The 12239-nt window shown below is 59.3% G+C and overlaps 1 protein-coding gene across 5 annotated transcripts; it reads left to right on the forward strand.

Annotated features, from left to right (window-relative positions):
• The first annotated feature begins 1427 nt into the window (after nt 1-1427).
• Nucleotides 1428-12207, forward strand: PCGF2 (polycomb group ring finger 2). Of its 5 annotated transcripts, none has more exons than XM_039227870.1 (10): nt 1428-1592; nt 7164-7315; nt 7583-7679; nt 7992-8047; nt 8149-8199; nt 8402-8510; nt 8672-8726; nt 8815-8913; nt 9897-9977; nt 10474-10943. In XM_039227870.1, the coding sequence occupies exons 2-10, from the start codon at nt 7204-7206 to the stop codon at nt 10849-10851; spliced, it is 1038 nt and encodes a 345-aa protein (XP_039083801.1). In that variant the 5' UTR covers nt 1428-1592; nt 7164-7203; the 3' UTR covers nt 10852-10943. The 5 variants fall into 5 exon arrangements, with proteins under 5 accessions (XP_039083801.1, XP_039083802.1, XP_039083799.1 ...); XM_039227871.1 differs by lacking the exon at nt 1428-1592 and adding an exon at nt 2324-2341; XM_039227869.1 differs by lacking the exon at nt 1428-1592 and having other exon boundaries at nt 10474-10582; nt 10783-12207.
• The last annotated feature ends 32 nt before the right edge of the window (nt 12208-12239 follow it).

A 12239-nucleotide genomic window follows, 5' to 3' on the forward strand; every position in this document is an offset into this window, starting at 1 on the left:
GGTGAAGGCATTCAGTCCAGGGGGCCCTGCTTCGGGTCGGCCTGGGCTGCGAGCGAGTAAGAAAGGAGGAGGCAGACACTATGAAGCTTGCGGAAGATTTGTCTCCTAATTTCCTAACTCGAGCCACCCACCGCCAGGGCGCTTAATGGCCCTTCTGGCCGGATAATCAAGCTCTCTGGAGGGACAGACCTGGTGACCATCTCTAATAAATCTTGAATAACGAATAAGCGAATCGACCGTCCTAATGAAGCAGGGCCCGGGTCGTCGCCGTCACGTAGTATCGATTGGCTTTCCCGGCGCCAGCCTCGGCCGCTCCGCCCTGCCTTTCCAAGTCTCCCTCCTCGTTCTCCCCTCCCGGCGGGAGCCACTGGGGACGGGAGCCCGAGCGCTGGGAGGAGCCGGGAGCGACGATCGGAGGCCGACTGGCACCAGCCGCCTTTGCGCTCGCCCAGCTCCTCCCGCCGCCGGGGCGAGGGAGGCGCACGAACGGCGCAGAGCTCGGTGCGCCCCGGCGAAAAATGCGGGAAGCCGCGCAAGGGAGGAGAAAAAGCGCGGGCCCACTTTCAAGCCCGGCTGCCTGGTTTTCTAGTCCAGTCGGGCCTCTTGCATTCGAGCGGGTTATTGTGTCCCGCACCCGGAGTGAGTCCCAGTCTTCAGCTGGTCTCCCGGCCCGGGTTACGTTCCATTCTTCGCGCAAGCACCCCGGGGGCACCAGTCTCCATCCCAGCAAACCGACCCCCCGACTCAGACTACCCCCTAGGCCTCTCCCTTCGTCCCCCGGGAGTTCGCTTCCCCAGAGCTCCCTGGCGGGGTCCCGGGCGGCTGCCTTTTAGAGCCGGTGATCGGGCCGCCCAGAAGGGCCGGGGGGGGGGCGGAGGGGACACGCTCTCTCCCACCGATGCAGTTATTAATTTTAAGGGAGTGTCACTTAGAGTGAATGAAAATACCCTGGACGCGTGGCCGGAGGTGTCGGGTCCCCGGCCGGAACCCAGCGCCCTTTGATCCAGGCCGTGTAGGACTGCAGAACGAACCACATCTCCGCCCGGTCCTCCTCATTTCACAATTTTTCCAAGCGCCCCAGCTTAGGGGCGGGGATCTCAGGGTCAGGGGGTGGGGGGCACACATGCATTTTTTTTTAGGGGGGGAAGGGTGCTTTGCAGAGGTTAACAGAGGAGAGGATACATCCTCCAGGGTGAGGGTCTGTTTGGGAAGACTGAGGTCGCGTCCTAATTTAGGGGGACCTGCACCCAGTGTGCGGGCAGCCGCGTTAGCCTCTCCCCCTCCTCCTCTTCCCCTCTCCGCAAACACCCTGAAGGAATGAGGTCACGTGGGTGAGTAGTGGGCGGGACCTACTCTTGTCTGGAGGAAAAAAGCCATTTTGTACCCCCCCAGCCCCGGTCCCTCCCCTCCCCCCTCCGTCCCCTCCCCTCCCCTCTCTCCCTCCCACCCCGAGCCGCTTTCACAAACTCCTTTCTTACCGTAGGTTTCTCCCCTCCCGCCGCCAGAGCGAGCGACACGGCTGCGGCCCCCTCCCCCCTTCCCTCCCTCCCTCCCATCCCCCCTCCCCGAGACCCACCGGACCCCGAACCCAGGTAAGTGGAGGCAGACTCCCTGTCCTTTCCTTCTACTCCGCAACCGGAACGGGGCTGGGGGGAGGAGGGGGCCGGTCCATCCCTCTACACACCCCTGCGCGAGGGGGAGACTCCGAACCGGGCCTGCTTCTCGCGTCCCCGCCCCACCCCGCCAGCCCCTATCCTAGCTCGTCCGCCTTTCTCCCTTTTCTCTCCCCTTTTCCCTTTCCTCCCTTCCAAGATGGCCGAAACGGATTCCCCCTTTTAGCGATTTGGCGTCTCCCTCGACCACCACCTCTTTGTGCCGCAGCCCCCTCGCAGACCTGCTCCTGAGGTAGCGAGGGGGAGGGTCCGAGGCAGCCACCGGGGCTGTGGGCTACGCGCGGGGCCGGATCTCTGCCCCCCCCTTCGCCCGCCCCACCAGCCAGAGCGACCCCCGGCCCTGCCCCGCTACCCCTTTCGGTTTGGGGAGGGGTCGCCTTCTGCTTCTTCCGTGGGCACTGGGGCGTCGTGGACGCGCAAGGACTTGAGGCCGGGAGGAAGGCGACATGCCGTTCTGATTGCTGCGGGGCCGGGGGAGGGCGCTCCTCCATGCCCGGGTCCCCGGGCCTCTCGGGCACCTCCCCCAGCGGGTCCCTTTCCCCCCAGCCGGTCCCTTTCCCCCCAGCCCAGGACCGGGCGCCCCGCCCCCTCCCCGAACCACCCCGGCAGAGCCTCTCTCTCCAGAACACCCCTCCTTGGGCCCCGCCGAAAGTTTGACTCTAGGGAAGGTAGGAAACGGCCACCCGGTAACTGAGGTCCCTGATCCTCTGACCCAGGCTCCGGGGGAAGCCCGGGAGGAGGTAGTAGAAGGGAGATGCGTGGGGGGGGGGGGGAGTTATCGCGATATTTCCCATCGCCAGCGAAGGCAGTAGGGGGCCGACAGACTGGCCCCTCTTCCACCGGGGAGCCCGGCTGCCCCCTCCCTCCCCTGGCCCTCCTTCCTCTAGCTCTGAGGGGGTGGGACCTCTCGGCCAGCAGACACCCCTGCCCCTCCTGTCTCCACCCTGGGCCCAGGCATGCCTCTCCCCCTCCCCCACTGCCCCCATCTGCCCAGAATTGCTCCGGATGACTTGAGGTGGGGAAGGAGGGGGGGCTGAATTTGCCTGTAAATATTGTGGGAAGTGTTACCCCGTGCTTCTCCCTGGTCTTTGTCTCTTAGAGTAACCCACCCCCACCCCCCGTACGTATACATGCCTCAGTCTCTCCTGAGCTCCCTGTTGCTTGGGGGCGGGGTGGGGGGAGTCCAGGGTTGTCTCCCGGTTGTCTCCCGCTCTCCTCTGATGCCTCCTTCTCTGGGCCTCTTGCAGTTTGTATCTGTTCCTGAAACTCCTAATTTCTCTCCTTCCTCCCGTCTCCTTTCTCCCGTCTCCACTCCGTTCCAAGGTGTTAGTCCTTGGAGAAGGAGCATAAAGCCAGCTCTGTTGCCGCTTTTGCGCGCGGAGGTTTTCCCAGGGGCTCCCTGGTTTGGAGTTGGGGGTTGTGGCCTTAGAGCTGTCTTTGGAATGCGGCGGGAAACAGACCCCAGGTGAGACCTGGAACTCAGCATCCGACCCTGCGTGGCTTGAGTGGGGTTCAAATTGGAGTCTTTGGGGGTGGGCAGGAAGGTTGGGGGGGGGCTCTCTGCTGCCCCTGGCCTTGCCTGAGAGATCGTGGTGGATGGAGCTGTTGCCATGGGAATGGGGAGAGCCTGGACAGGAAGAGGCTACATCTTTGTGCAAGTCAGATGCCCACCCTACTCCTCCAGCCTCTGGCCCCCGGAGTGGAGGTCAGGAGCTGCACTGCCTTTGTTGCTGGAAGACTTAGTTATAATTTACCCTGGGTGGATGGGGGATACACGAAAGGTTAGTGTATATTGCCAGCTCTGCTTTCAGGCAGGGATGGGGTGGCTGGGGGTGGCCTGTGCATCCAGCAAGTGTGGGCCTGGCTCTGGTCTGGCTCTGGGTGTGATGGGGTGTGTCTGGCCCGGTGTGTGTGTGTGTGTGTGTGTGTGTGTGTGTGTGTGTGTGGTGTCTGTCTGGCCTTGTGTGTTGTGTGAGAGAGATGGAGGGGGCGTGTCTGGCTTTGTGTGCATCTGTGTGTATTCGGCAGTGTGTAGCTCTGGTTGTATATTTTGGGTTTGGTCTTTGTTTGATCTTTGTCTTTGTTTGTCCCTCTTCCTGCTTCAAAGTGAGAATGTGTGCTCATGGTCATATTTGGGCCAGACTCTGACCTCTCCCAGAAGGCTCACTTATAAGGAACCCGGAGTCCTTCTGCCTTCCACCTGCCTGGCTAGGGAGTCAGGCCAGGCTTGTTGGTTTCTTAGAGGAGAGCAGAGCCTGGTCTGGGTGCCAGTGTGGAAAGAGCACCGGAATGGGAGCACAGGCAGTTTCTACTCTGAGGACGGCCAGTGTGTTACTGCGTGGCCTTAGCTAAGTCACTTCTTTCTGCATTTCTTCATCTGGAAAACGAAAGAATTGGACAAGACGCCTTCTCAGAGCCCTTCTACTTCCGCAGTTCTAGGTGTCTGGATGTGACCTTGAGAGACTCTTCCCAGGACCTGGTGATTTTCTAGTGGGGAGTGGGGCTAATTTCATGGGCAGGAAAGGCAGAGCAGAGAATGCTGTCGTGGGTTATCTGAAAGAGCAAGGGCCTCTGGGTTCTCAAAGACGGCCTGTTTTGCAGAAGAAAATGAAAACAAAAACAAAAAACCCCCAAGAGAGCCCCAGATGCAGAGAGCTTCCAGGAAAAGACTGGCTAGAATGATGAGATGGGGTGTGTGTGTGTGTCTGTAATTAGTAGGGGCTTTGAGGAAGAGGAAAGACCAATGTCAGGCTTGAATGGAAGGAGGAGCTCGCGCTGGGTGCTGACCCAGGCTCCTTTCTTGCTGCTATGACCCAGAGCCCCTGGGGCCAGGATGGGCCGCCCAGCCTTCATACCCTTGCAAAGACAGTGGTTTGGGGACAAAAGCTGTTGAAGGGCTTGGCTGCAGTTGGGCTTGGGGGATGGCGCACAGGTCCACTGTGGTGGTGTCGATGGGACTGACCTGTTAAGGCCACCTCAGGCTATTTCCCTTCTCCCAAACTCTTCCCTAGAGTGATGACAGCTAGAGGTCTGGCCTCTGGCACCCCTCTTCCCTCTCCTTCCCGAAGTGCACCCGCCAGTTGGCAGCCGGGAGGAACTGGGGGTCAGGTGTGGGGCCCTGAGGCCTTGGCATGGGGGGGAGGCGTACAGTGGGGGAACCCAGCTCCTGTTTACAGTTGTTCTTGGCACCTGCTGCCTGGGCCCTGCAGGTAACCATGGCAATCAGGTGAGGAACCAATCCGTGCTTCTCCCCACCCCCAGCCCCAGAGGTAACAGGCTGAGGCCCCTGGGGACAAGGTGGGGGGAGCCCAGAGTGCGTCAAGGGGGCCTGCTCTTACAGCAGAGGAGGAGGAATATTTCCGTGCAGTCAGCTCCACGGCCTGCCTTTCCCCGTGCATCTAGAAAGGAGCACGAGGGATAATCTTGGTCTGAATGCTCACAAATGCTCACGGAAGTGAGAGGGTAGAGGTCACGGCCACTTGCCTAGGAACTCCTGTGTGTTAAGGCTGCGGTCTACCTGGCAGGGAACTGCATTGGGAGTTCTTAAGAGCAGGTGTCTGTTTGGAAAACCTGGCCGGTGTGATTGAGGCGACTGAGGCAGTGGGAAGCGCCTGTGTGTTTGTGTGTACGTACATGCGATGCTTGTGTGTGTGTGTGTGTGTGTATGTGTGTGCATGCGCGCGTGTGAGAGGAAGAGACAGAGCCAAGAGTGAGATGCGCCAGTCGCAACCTGGGCACCCAGCATCGATCCGAATCTGTCTATGCGTGCATGCATAGGTTCATGCAGACACACACACACACAGGACACGCGGTCACACAAAGTAGTTTTGGAGGCCCGGACGTCACGTACACATCCAGTGGATATTACGCACGCTCAGCAAGACAGCCACTTGGAGTTTGCTCTCTTCCTGGATGGTTGTAATAATATTTGGGCATCTTGCCAGGGACGGGGTTACTATGGAAACGACCAAACAGTGGAGTAGCAAGCAAGCCGCCTGCATAGTTGTTAAGGGGGAGCCCTTGCAGGGAGGCTGGCCTAGGCCGCCCTCCTTGGGACAGGGACCCCTTTCCTTCCTTAGGCCAAGTCTGCACGTCCTGGCCACTGGGTCTCCACGGGCTCCCTGGGCTTGCTTGTTCCCCTCTGTCTGCCCTGCAGACTTGGTGTCTCTCCCTCGTGTGGCCTTTGTGTCTCTCCATCTCTTCGGGTCTCTGGGCGTCCTCTGTTGGCTGTTTGGGTCCTGGCCAAACATCCTGGGGTCTCTATAGAAACTGTTGATCCTGGCTGTGAATTTCTGGTCCTAGAAAACCCAATATGGTGGCTTTAGAAATCTTTCTGGAAAGGAGAGAAGGGGGTATGTTGTGAAGGGGTCTTGGGGGCTTGGCCGCCCTCCCAAGCCCCGCCCCTTGGGCTTTTACTCTGGGAAAGAGGAGGGAGGGAGGGGCCTCCCCTTTGAGGTGCAGGTTTGATTTTATACCAAGAAGTTAAGCGTATCAGCCAATCCAGAATTGAGCTCTGCCTGACCTCCCCGGTCCCTGCCAAGGCCTGGCTGGGTGCTCGGGGCTGCTACAGAGAGAACTTTCTGCCCAGCTGGGGCAGGCATATCTCTGAGAGCCTGGGGTCTTGGTACTGGACAGCTTGTGGACAGGCAGAGGGAGTGGCGGCAGTGCCCACGTGGGGAAGTTGCTGTGTGTGCCTCGGAGGGATGACCAGGGGACTTGTACAGTGGGCCGCCCAGCGGGGACTGTGCGGAAGGGGCAAGAGCGGTCTTTTTTGTTGCCCAGGCTCTTTGCCGTGTCCTGCAGGGTCCGGGGCTGGGGTCAGGCCGGAGCTGCGTGTCCCCAACTTCGGGCATGTAAAGACCGCCCCCCTATTTCCTGCCTGAGCACCAGGCCTGGAACCTGAGTGGGCAGCGTATGGTGGATTTCCGGGGAGCTACTCCGGGCCCAGGCTGGGCGCAAAGCCAGGAGGATGAGTGGTGGGGTGCTCCCTCTAAACTTAGGGTGGCCCATGCCCACGGTGTTTCCAGGGCTGCCTTCCTGGGGGAAGAGTGACAGGGTGGAAGAAGGGTAGGATGGAGTAGAAAGACCGGGGTAGGAGCCTTGCGACGGAGTAGAGGGGACTCTGTTTCCTCGGCTCCTAGCACTCAGAGGTGAATACGGATTGGGATCAGGGATATTTTTTTAAAACTCTGTTCTCTTCCATTTTCCTGCCTCCCTGTACCCTCTGGAGGGTTGGTCCCACCTCAGTCTTTGCTCTCGCATTTGAGATGGAACCTGATGTTGTCGGTAAAGGTCACATGAGTCCCCAGAAGCCCCCGCACCAGGGGAATACCCAGAGGGGCCAGAAAGAGCCGGCCCCACACATGTAGCCAGTCTGGCCTCAGAGGCAGAGAGCAAGAGCCTTGGGCCTGGGGACACACGTTGGGCGGCGTGGACTGTGGGCGGGGCTCTTGGCTCACTGCAGTTTCTGAATCCACTTTCATTTCTCAGGGTGACGCTCCCCAGGCCCCCTGCCCCCCACCCCGGCATCATGCATCGGACCACACGGATCAAAATCACAGAGCTGAACCCTCACCTCATGTGTGCCCTCTGTGGGGGGTACTTCATCGACGCCACTACCATCGTGGAGTGCTTGCATTCCTGTGAGTTGGGCGGGTGGGCTGCTGCTCAGGATGGCCCGTCTTTGGCCGGGTTGGAGGGGCACTGCCTGGGGAGGGCAGAGCGACGGGCTGTTGCCATCCGTGCAGAACAGGACCACGTCGAGCCTTTAAACGGGTTGAAGTGTGGGGACAAGGTGGAGGGAAGGGATGCCTGGATCGGAGCAGAGGCTGTGAGGGGCTGGTCCTGGATTATGAAGGGGGCTCTCACTCTCCTTTCTTTCTCCACTGCCTGCCTCCTCCCCCCTCCAGTCTGCAAAACCTGCATCGTGCGCTACCTGGAGACCAACAAGTACTGCCCCATGTGTGACGTGCAGGTGCATAAAACCAGGCCGCTGCTGAGCATCAGGTGCGCCCGGCGCTGTCCCTCCTGCCCACGCCGATTCTCTGGGTCAGCCGCCCTCTGCCCCTCAGCCCTCCTTGCGTCCTACAGCCAAGGTGGCAGGTGGGGGAGAAGCATAGGGCATCGGCGCAGGGCCCCTCCCCTCCCTCTGTCTTGTGTCTGGCTAGTCTAGGCTGAGAAGTATTAGAAGGGTAAAGACCATGCCTGCAGGGACCCTGGTGCCTGGGCCCTGGATCCAAGGAGGGGAGGTGGGAACAAGGCTTCTTGGCTGGGGAGATCGGCGTGAGTTGGTTGCCGACAGGACTCTGCTTTTTCCAGATCTGACAAAACCCTCCAAGACATTGTCTATAAACTGGTCCCTGGGCTCTTTAAAGGTATCTATCTACACATGCTTCATCCTGCCTGCTTCCTCCCCTCCGCCCCCTCCCCTGCCCGCTGCTCCCTCCTCATTCCTCACCCCGCTTTCCTCTTCCAGATGAGATGAAACGACGGCGGGATTTCTATGCAGCATACCCCCTGACTGAAGGTGAGTGTGTTTGCTTATCCATTCACACGAGCGTGTGGCGCTGCCCCAGGCACGTGGGCTGGGTGCCCCCGGGTGTCTGCCTGGCGCATTTCACTGCATCCCCGCCCCAGGTCAGAGGATGGCAGCTCCGAGACTCCACGGTCCTTGGTGGGGCACCTTTCCCCGTCCTAGGCCAGCCCCTCAGACCCCTCTCCTTCCGCAGTCCCCAATGGCTCCAACGAGGACCGTGGTGAGGTCCTGGAGCAGGAGAAGGGAGCTCTGAGTGACAGCGAGATCGTCAGCCTCTCCATTGAGTTCTATGAAGGTGTCAGGCAAGTCTGACCCACATCTGGTTTTGGGGGTCCTAGGCAGGGTCTCCCCTTTCTCCCATCCTGGCCCCCTTCCTCTAGCCAGAGAAGGTGTCTCTGGGAAGGTCTTCTGGGGTCCTGCCTGCTTCAAGGTCTCCCTAGCTTCATTGTTTCTCTTTCCCCAGGGACCGGGAGGAAAAGAAAGGTCCTCTGGAGAATGGGGATGGGGACAAAGAGAAGGTAAGTGCTGGGGACCTGCCTAAGGGCTGGCTGCGGGGTGGCAGAGAGTGCCTGGGTGCACCCCAGCCCTCGGGCGCTTCTCCCCCAGCAGACAGGGGTCCGATTCCTGCAATGCCCAGCGGCCATGACCGTCATGCATCTCGCCAAGTTTCTTCGCAACAAGATGGACGTGCCCAGCAAGTACAAGGTGAGCCCCTGGGCCCTTTCAGAAACCGAGTGCCCGGCGTAGGGCTGCATCTGACAATCTGTGCATCCCAGGCACTGTTCTGAGCCGGCTGGGTGACAGCAAGGACTTGCGCGGTTGTGTAACTGAGCTGAGTAGAAGGGTAATTGAAGCCAAGGTTAGGGCGGTGTAGTCTTTGTCTGTTGAAGCCAGTGTGCAGAGGTGCGTGGGACCAAGACAGAGAGAGAGAGAGAGTGTGTGTGTGTGTGTGTGTGTGGTAGAGGTATGTGTGCAGCAGTACAGGGTCTCGCTGGGGCCAGCTGCCTGAAGGAAGGCCAGTCTGAAATGAGACTGGATGGCACTTTTCAAATTTGAATACGTCACCGATTCTCTACAGATCTTGTTGAAGTGTAGATAGGTTCTGCATTCCTAGCAAGGTCCCAGGTGCTGCCAGTGCTACCAGTCTGTGTACCAAACTTTGGGTATCAAGGCTCTAGGACAGCAGATCCCAAACTTTGCTGCGGATCAGAATCACATGGGAAGCTTGACACCCTGACTCCTGTCATACCAATTAAATCAGAAAGTCTGGTGAGATCCGAGCATGGAGTTTTTTTTCAAAGCGTCCAGGGCCTTTCCGCTGCAGCCTGGCGAGAGCCAGTGCTCTGCAAGGTCTTTCTCCCCTGGGCTTTTTCTTTGCCCCTACTTTGTCCCTGGAGGACCTGCCAGAGATTGAGGGGTTCAGAGAACTGTGCGGACGGCTGGAGGCAGGGGGTGTTAATGATGCGGATATCTTCTCTGGATCCTTCTCCATCTGCTGGTCTGGAGTTCTGCTCCCAACCCTGATTGGGAAGTCAAACCCAGAGTGAAGCCCCAAAGTCCTAAGGGGACGCCTGCCCATGCCTCCTCCCCCTGGCCCCACCTCCCACCCCTAGCCAGGAGCCTCTTTGCCAAATGGCTGGAGCCTTGAACCTGACTGGGGTCACGGTGTCCTGCGTCTCCTCTCCCAGGTGGAAGTTCTGTACGAAGATGAGCCACTGAAGGAATACTACACTCTCATGGATATAGCCTACATCTATCCCTGGCGGCGGGTGAGCTGGGCGGGGTGGTGCAGGGTGTGGACAGGGCCGGAGGGGGACCCTGCACGGTCTGATCTTGATCGCTGGCCACCGTGACCACACAGTGACCAGTAATCACAGTTCATGCCTTGTCCCATGAGCTGGGGATGTCCAGGGTGGCCTGCCACTCTCTAAAGGAGAAGAGGACCCTTTGGCAGATCACAGGCCCTGATGTGGGCCAGAAAGGAGGGTCGGGGGGCTGGGGAGGAACAGATACCGCTTCCCGCTTTCCAGCCTCTCCCCTCTCCAGTCTCTGGCTTTGCACGTTCTGCCTGCCTCTCTGGGTCTCCGTGTGCCCCTGGGTCTCTGGCCTTCCTTGGTCAGGCTCGTTAGCCTACCCTCTCTTCTCCCAGGCCTGGACACCTTTCCTCCCTCTGGGCACTGTGGGGTGAGGGTTGGGTAGCTGCCTGGGTAGCCTCTTTCTCCCGATACCCTCCCCTTCACTGCCTCTCTGCCCCGCTCCCTGCAGAATGGCCCTCTCCCCCTCAAGTATCGGGTCCAGCCGGCCTGCAAGAGGCTCACCTTGCCCACAGCACCCACCCCCTCGGAGGGCACCAACACCAGCGGGGCATCTGAGTGTGAGTCAGTCAGCGACAAGGCTCCCAGCCCTGCCACCCTGCCAGCCACCTCCTCCTCCCTTCCCAGCCCAGCCACCCCCTGCCATGGCTCTCCCAGCTCCCACGGGCCCCCAGCCACCCACCCTACCTCCCCTACTCCCCCTGCGACAGCCAGTGGGCCCACCACAGCTGCCAACGGGGGTACCTCGAACTGCCTGCAGACACCATCTTCCACCAGCAGGGGGCGCAAGATGACTGTCAACGGAGCTCCTGTGCCCCCCTTAACTTGAGGAAAGGGACCCTCTTCCCTCCTTTTCCAGCCATGCCTCTCCACCCCTCCACTTTTTCTGGGCCCCTTTTCCACCTCTTCTACTTGCCCCAGCTCCTCCCGCCTTAGGGGTGGGGGGCGGGTTTTATAAATAAATCTATATATATATGTACATAGGAGAAACCAAATATACATACTTATTTTCTATGGACCAACCAGATTAATTTAAATGCCACAGGAAACAAACTTTATGTGTGTGTGTATGTGTGGGGGGGGGTGTTCATTTTTACGGGGTCTTGTGTAATTTGCCCTGCTTGTTTTGGGGGTGCCCGGAGGTGGACTAGAAGGGCCGCTTGAGGCTCAGTGAAGCTCTACTCCATCCTCCTCCTGTTTCCCAAGGCAGATGGGGTGTTGGGGGAGCTCCACCAGCCCCCAAAGCTTTAGGCACAACTCCAGCTGGCCGTGAACGCCGTCTACCTTCTCTCCCCATCTTGGCTGCTGTCCGGCCTTATCAGCACCCCGCCCCTGCCCCCCCCCCATCCATTGTTGAATGTCCAGAGAATTGCTAAGACAGTGCCTTTTACAAATGCATTTATCCCCTGGTTCTGAGGAGGGAGTGGGTGGTGAAAACGGCATCTCCCTTACAGGCATCTCCCTTACCTCCTCGTCTTGCAGTGGAAACTTTGTGCAAAGAATAGATAGTTTTGCCTTTTTATCCCCCCACCCCTACCCCCGGCCCTGTGTGTGTGGCCTTTGCATCGTTATCTTGTGGAAGCGAAGGTTCAAGCCACGGGAAGCCTTGGCCCTTGAAATTCCACTGTGGCTTTAGCCATGTGAACTGCTTCACCCCGTTCTGGCTCTGTCTCCCCATCTCCCCCCACCCCCAAAAAAAACTTTGACTAGTGAGGCTGGCGGGAAAGTCCCATCTGGGGGCCTGGAGTGCAGTGGGGAGGTGGAGTGCGGCTAACCTCTGACAAGCACAGACCCCAGAATGTGCCAAAGGCCAGCAGCCCTCCAGGCCCCTCCCCACCCCCCCACTGAGGCAGAGTCAGGCAAGAGCAAGAGAGGCGACTAAAAGCACAAGAAAACAAGACTGTATGCTCTGACCTCTGCTCCATCCCGAGAGGTCCGTGGACTGCCCCCTGCAGGGCAGACCCCAGCAGATCCCTGCATCCCGTTTTCCTTCCAGTGTACATAGATCGGGGAGGAGGTGAGGAGGCAGGACTCCCTTGCAACCTAGGTGTTTGGGGTTGGGAGCGCCCCCGTCAGGTGTGTCTGTGTTTGCACCTTGTCCTGTGTCTGAGGTGCTGTGACTGTACCCTCCTGCCCTGGGACCTTTGTATCTCCTGGCTTTGTAATAAATGCTGCATACTCTCTGGACCCTGTAGTTCTTTGGGGGACAGGGGACAG

The sequence above is a fragment of the Hyaena hyaena genome, unplaced genomic scaffold, assembly GCF_003009895.1.
Source record: "Hyaena hyaena isolate Hyena2069 unplaced genomic scaffold, ASM300989v1 scaffold_29, whole genome shotgun sequence".
NCBI lineage: Eukaryota > Metazoa > Chordata > Mammalia > Carnivora > Hyaenidae > Hyaena > Hyaena hyaena.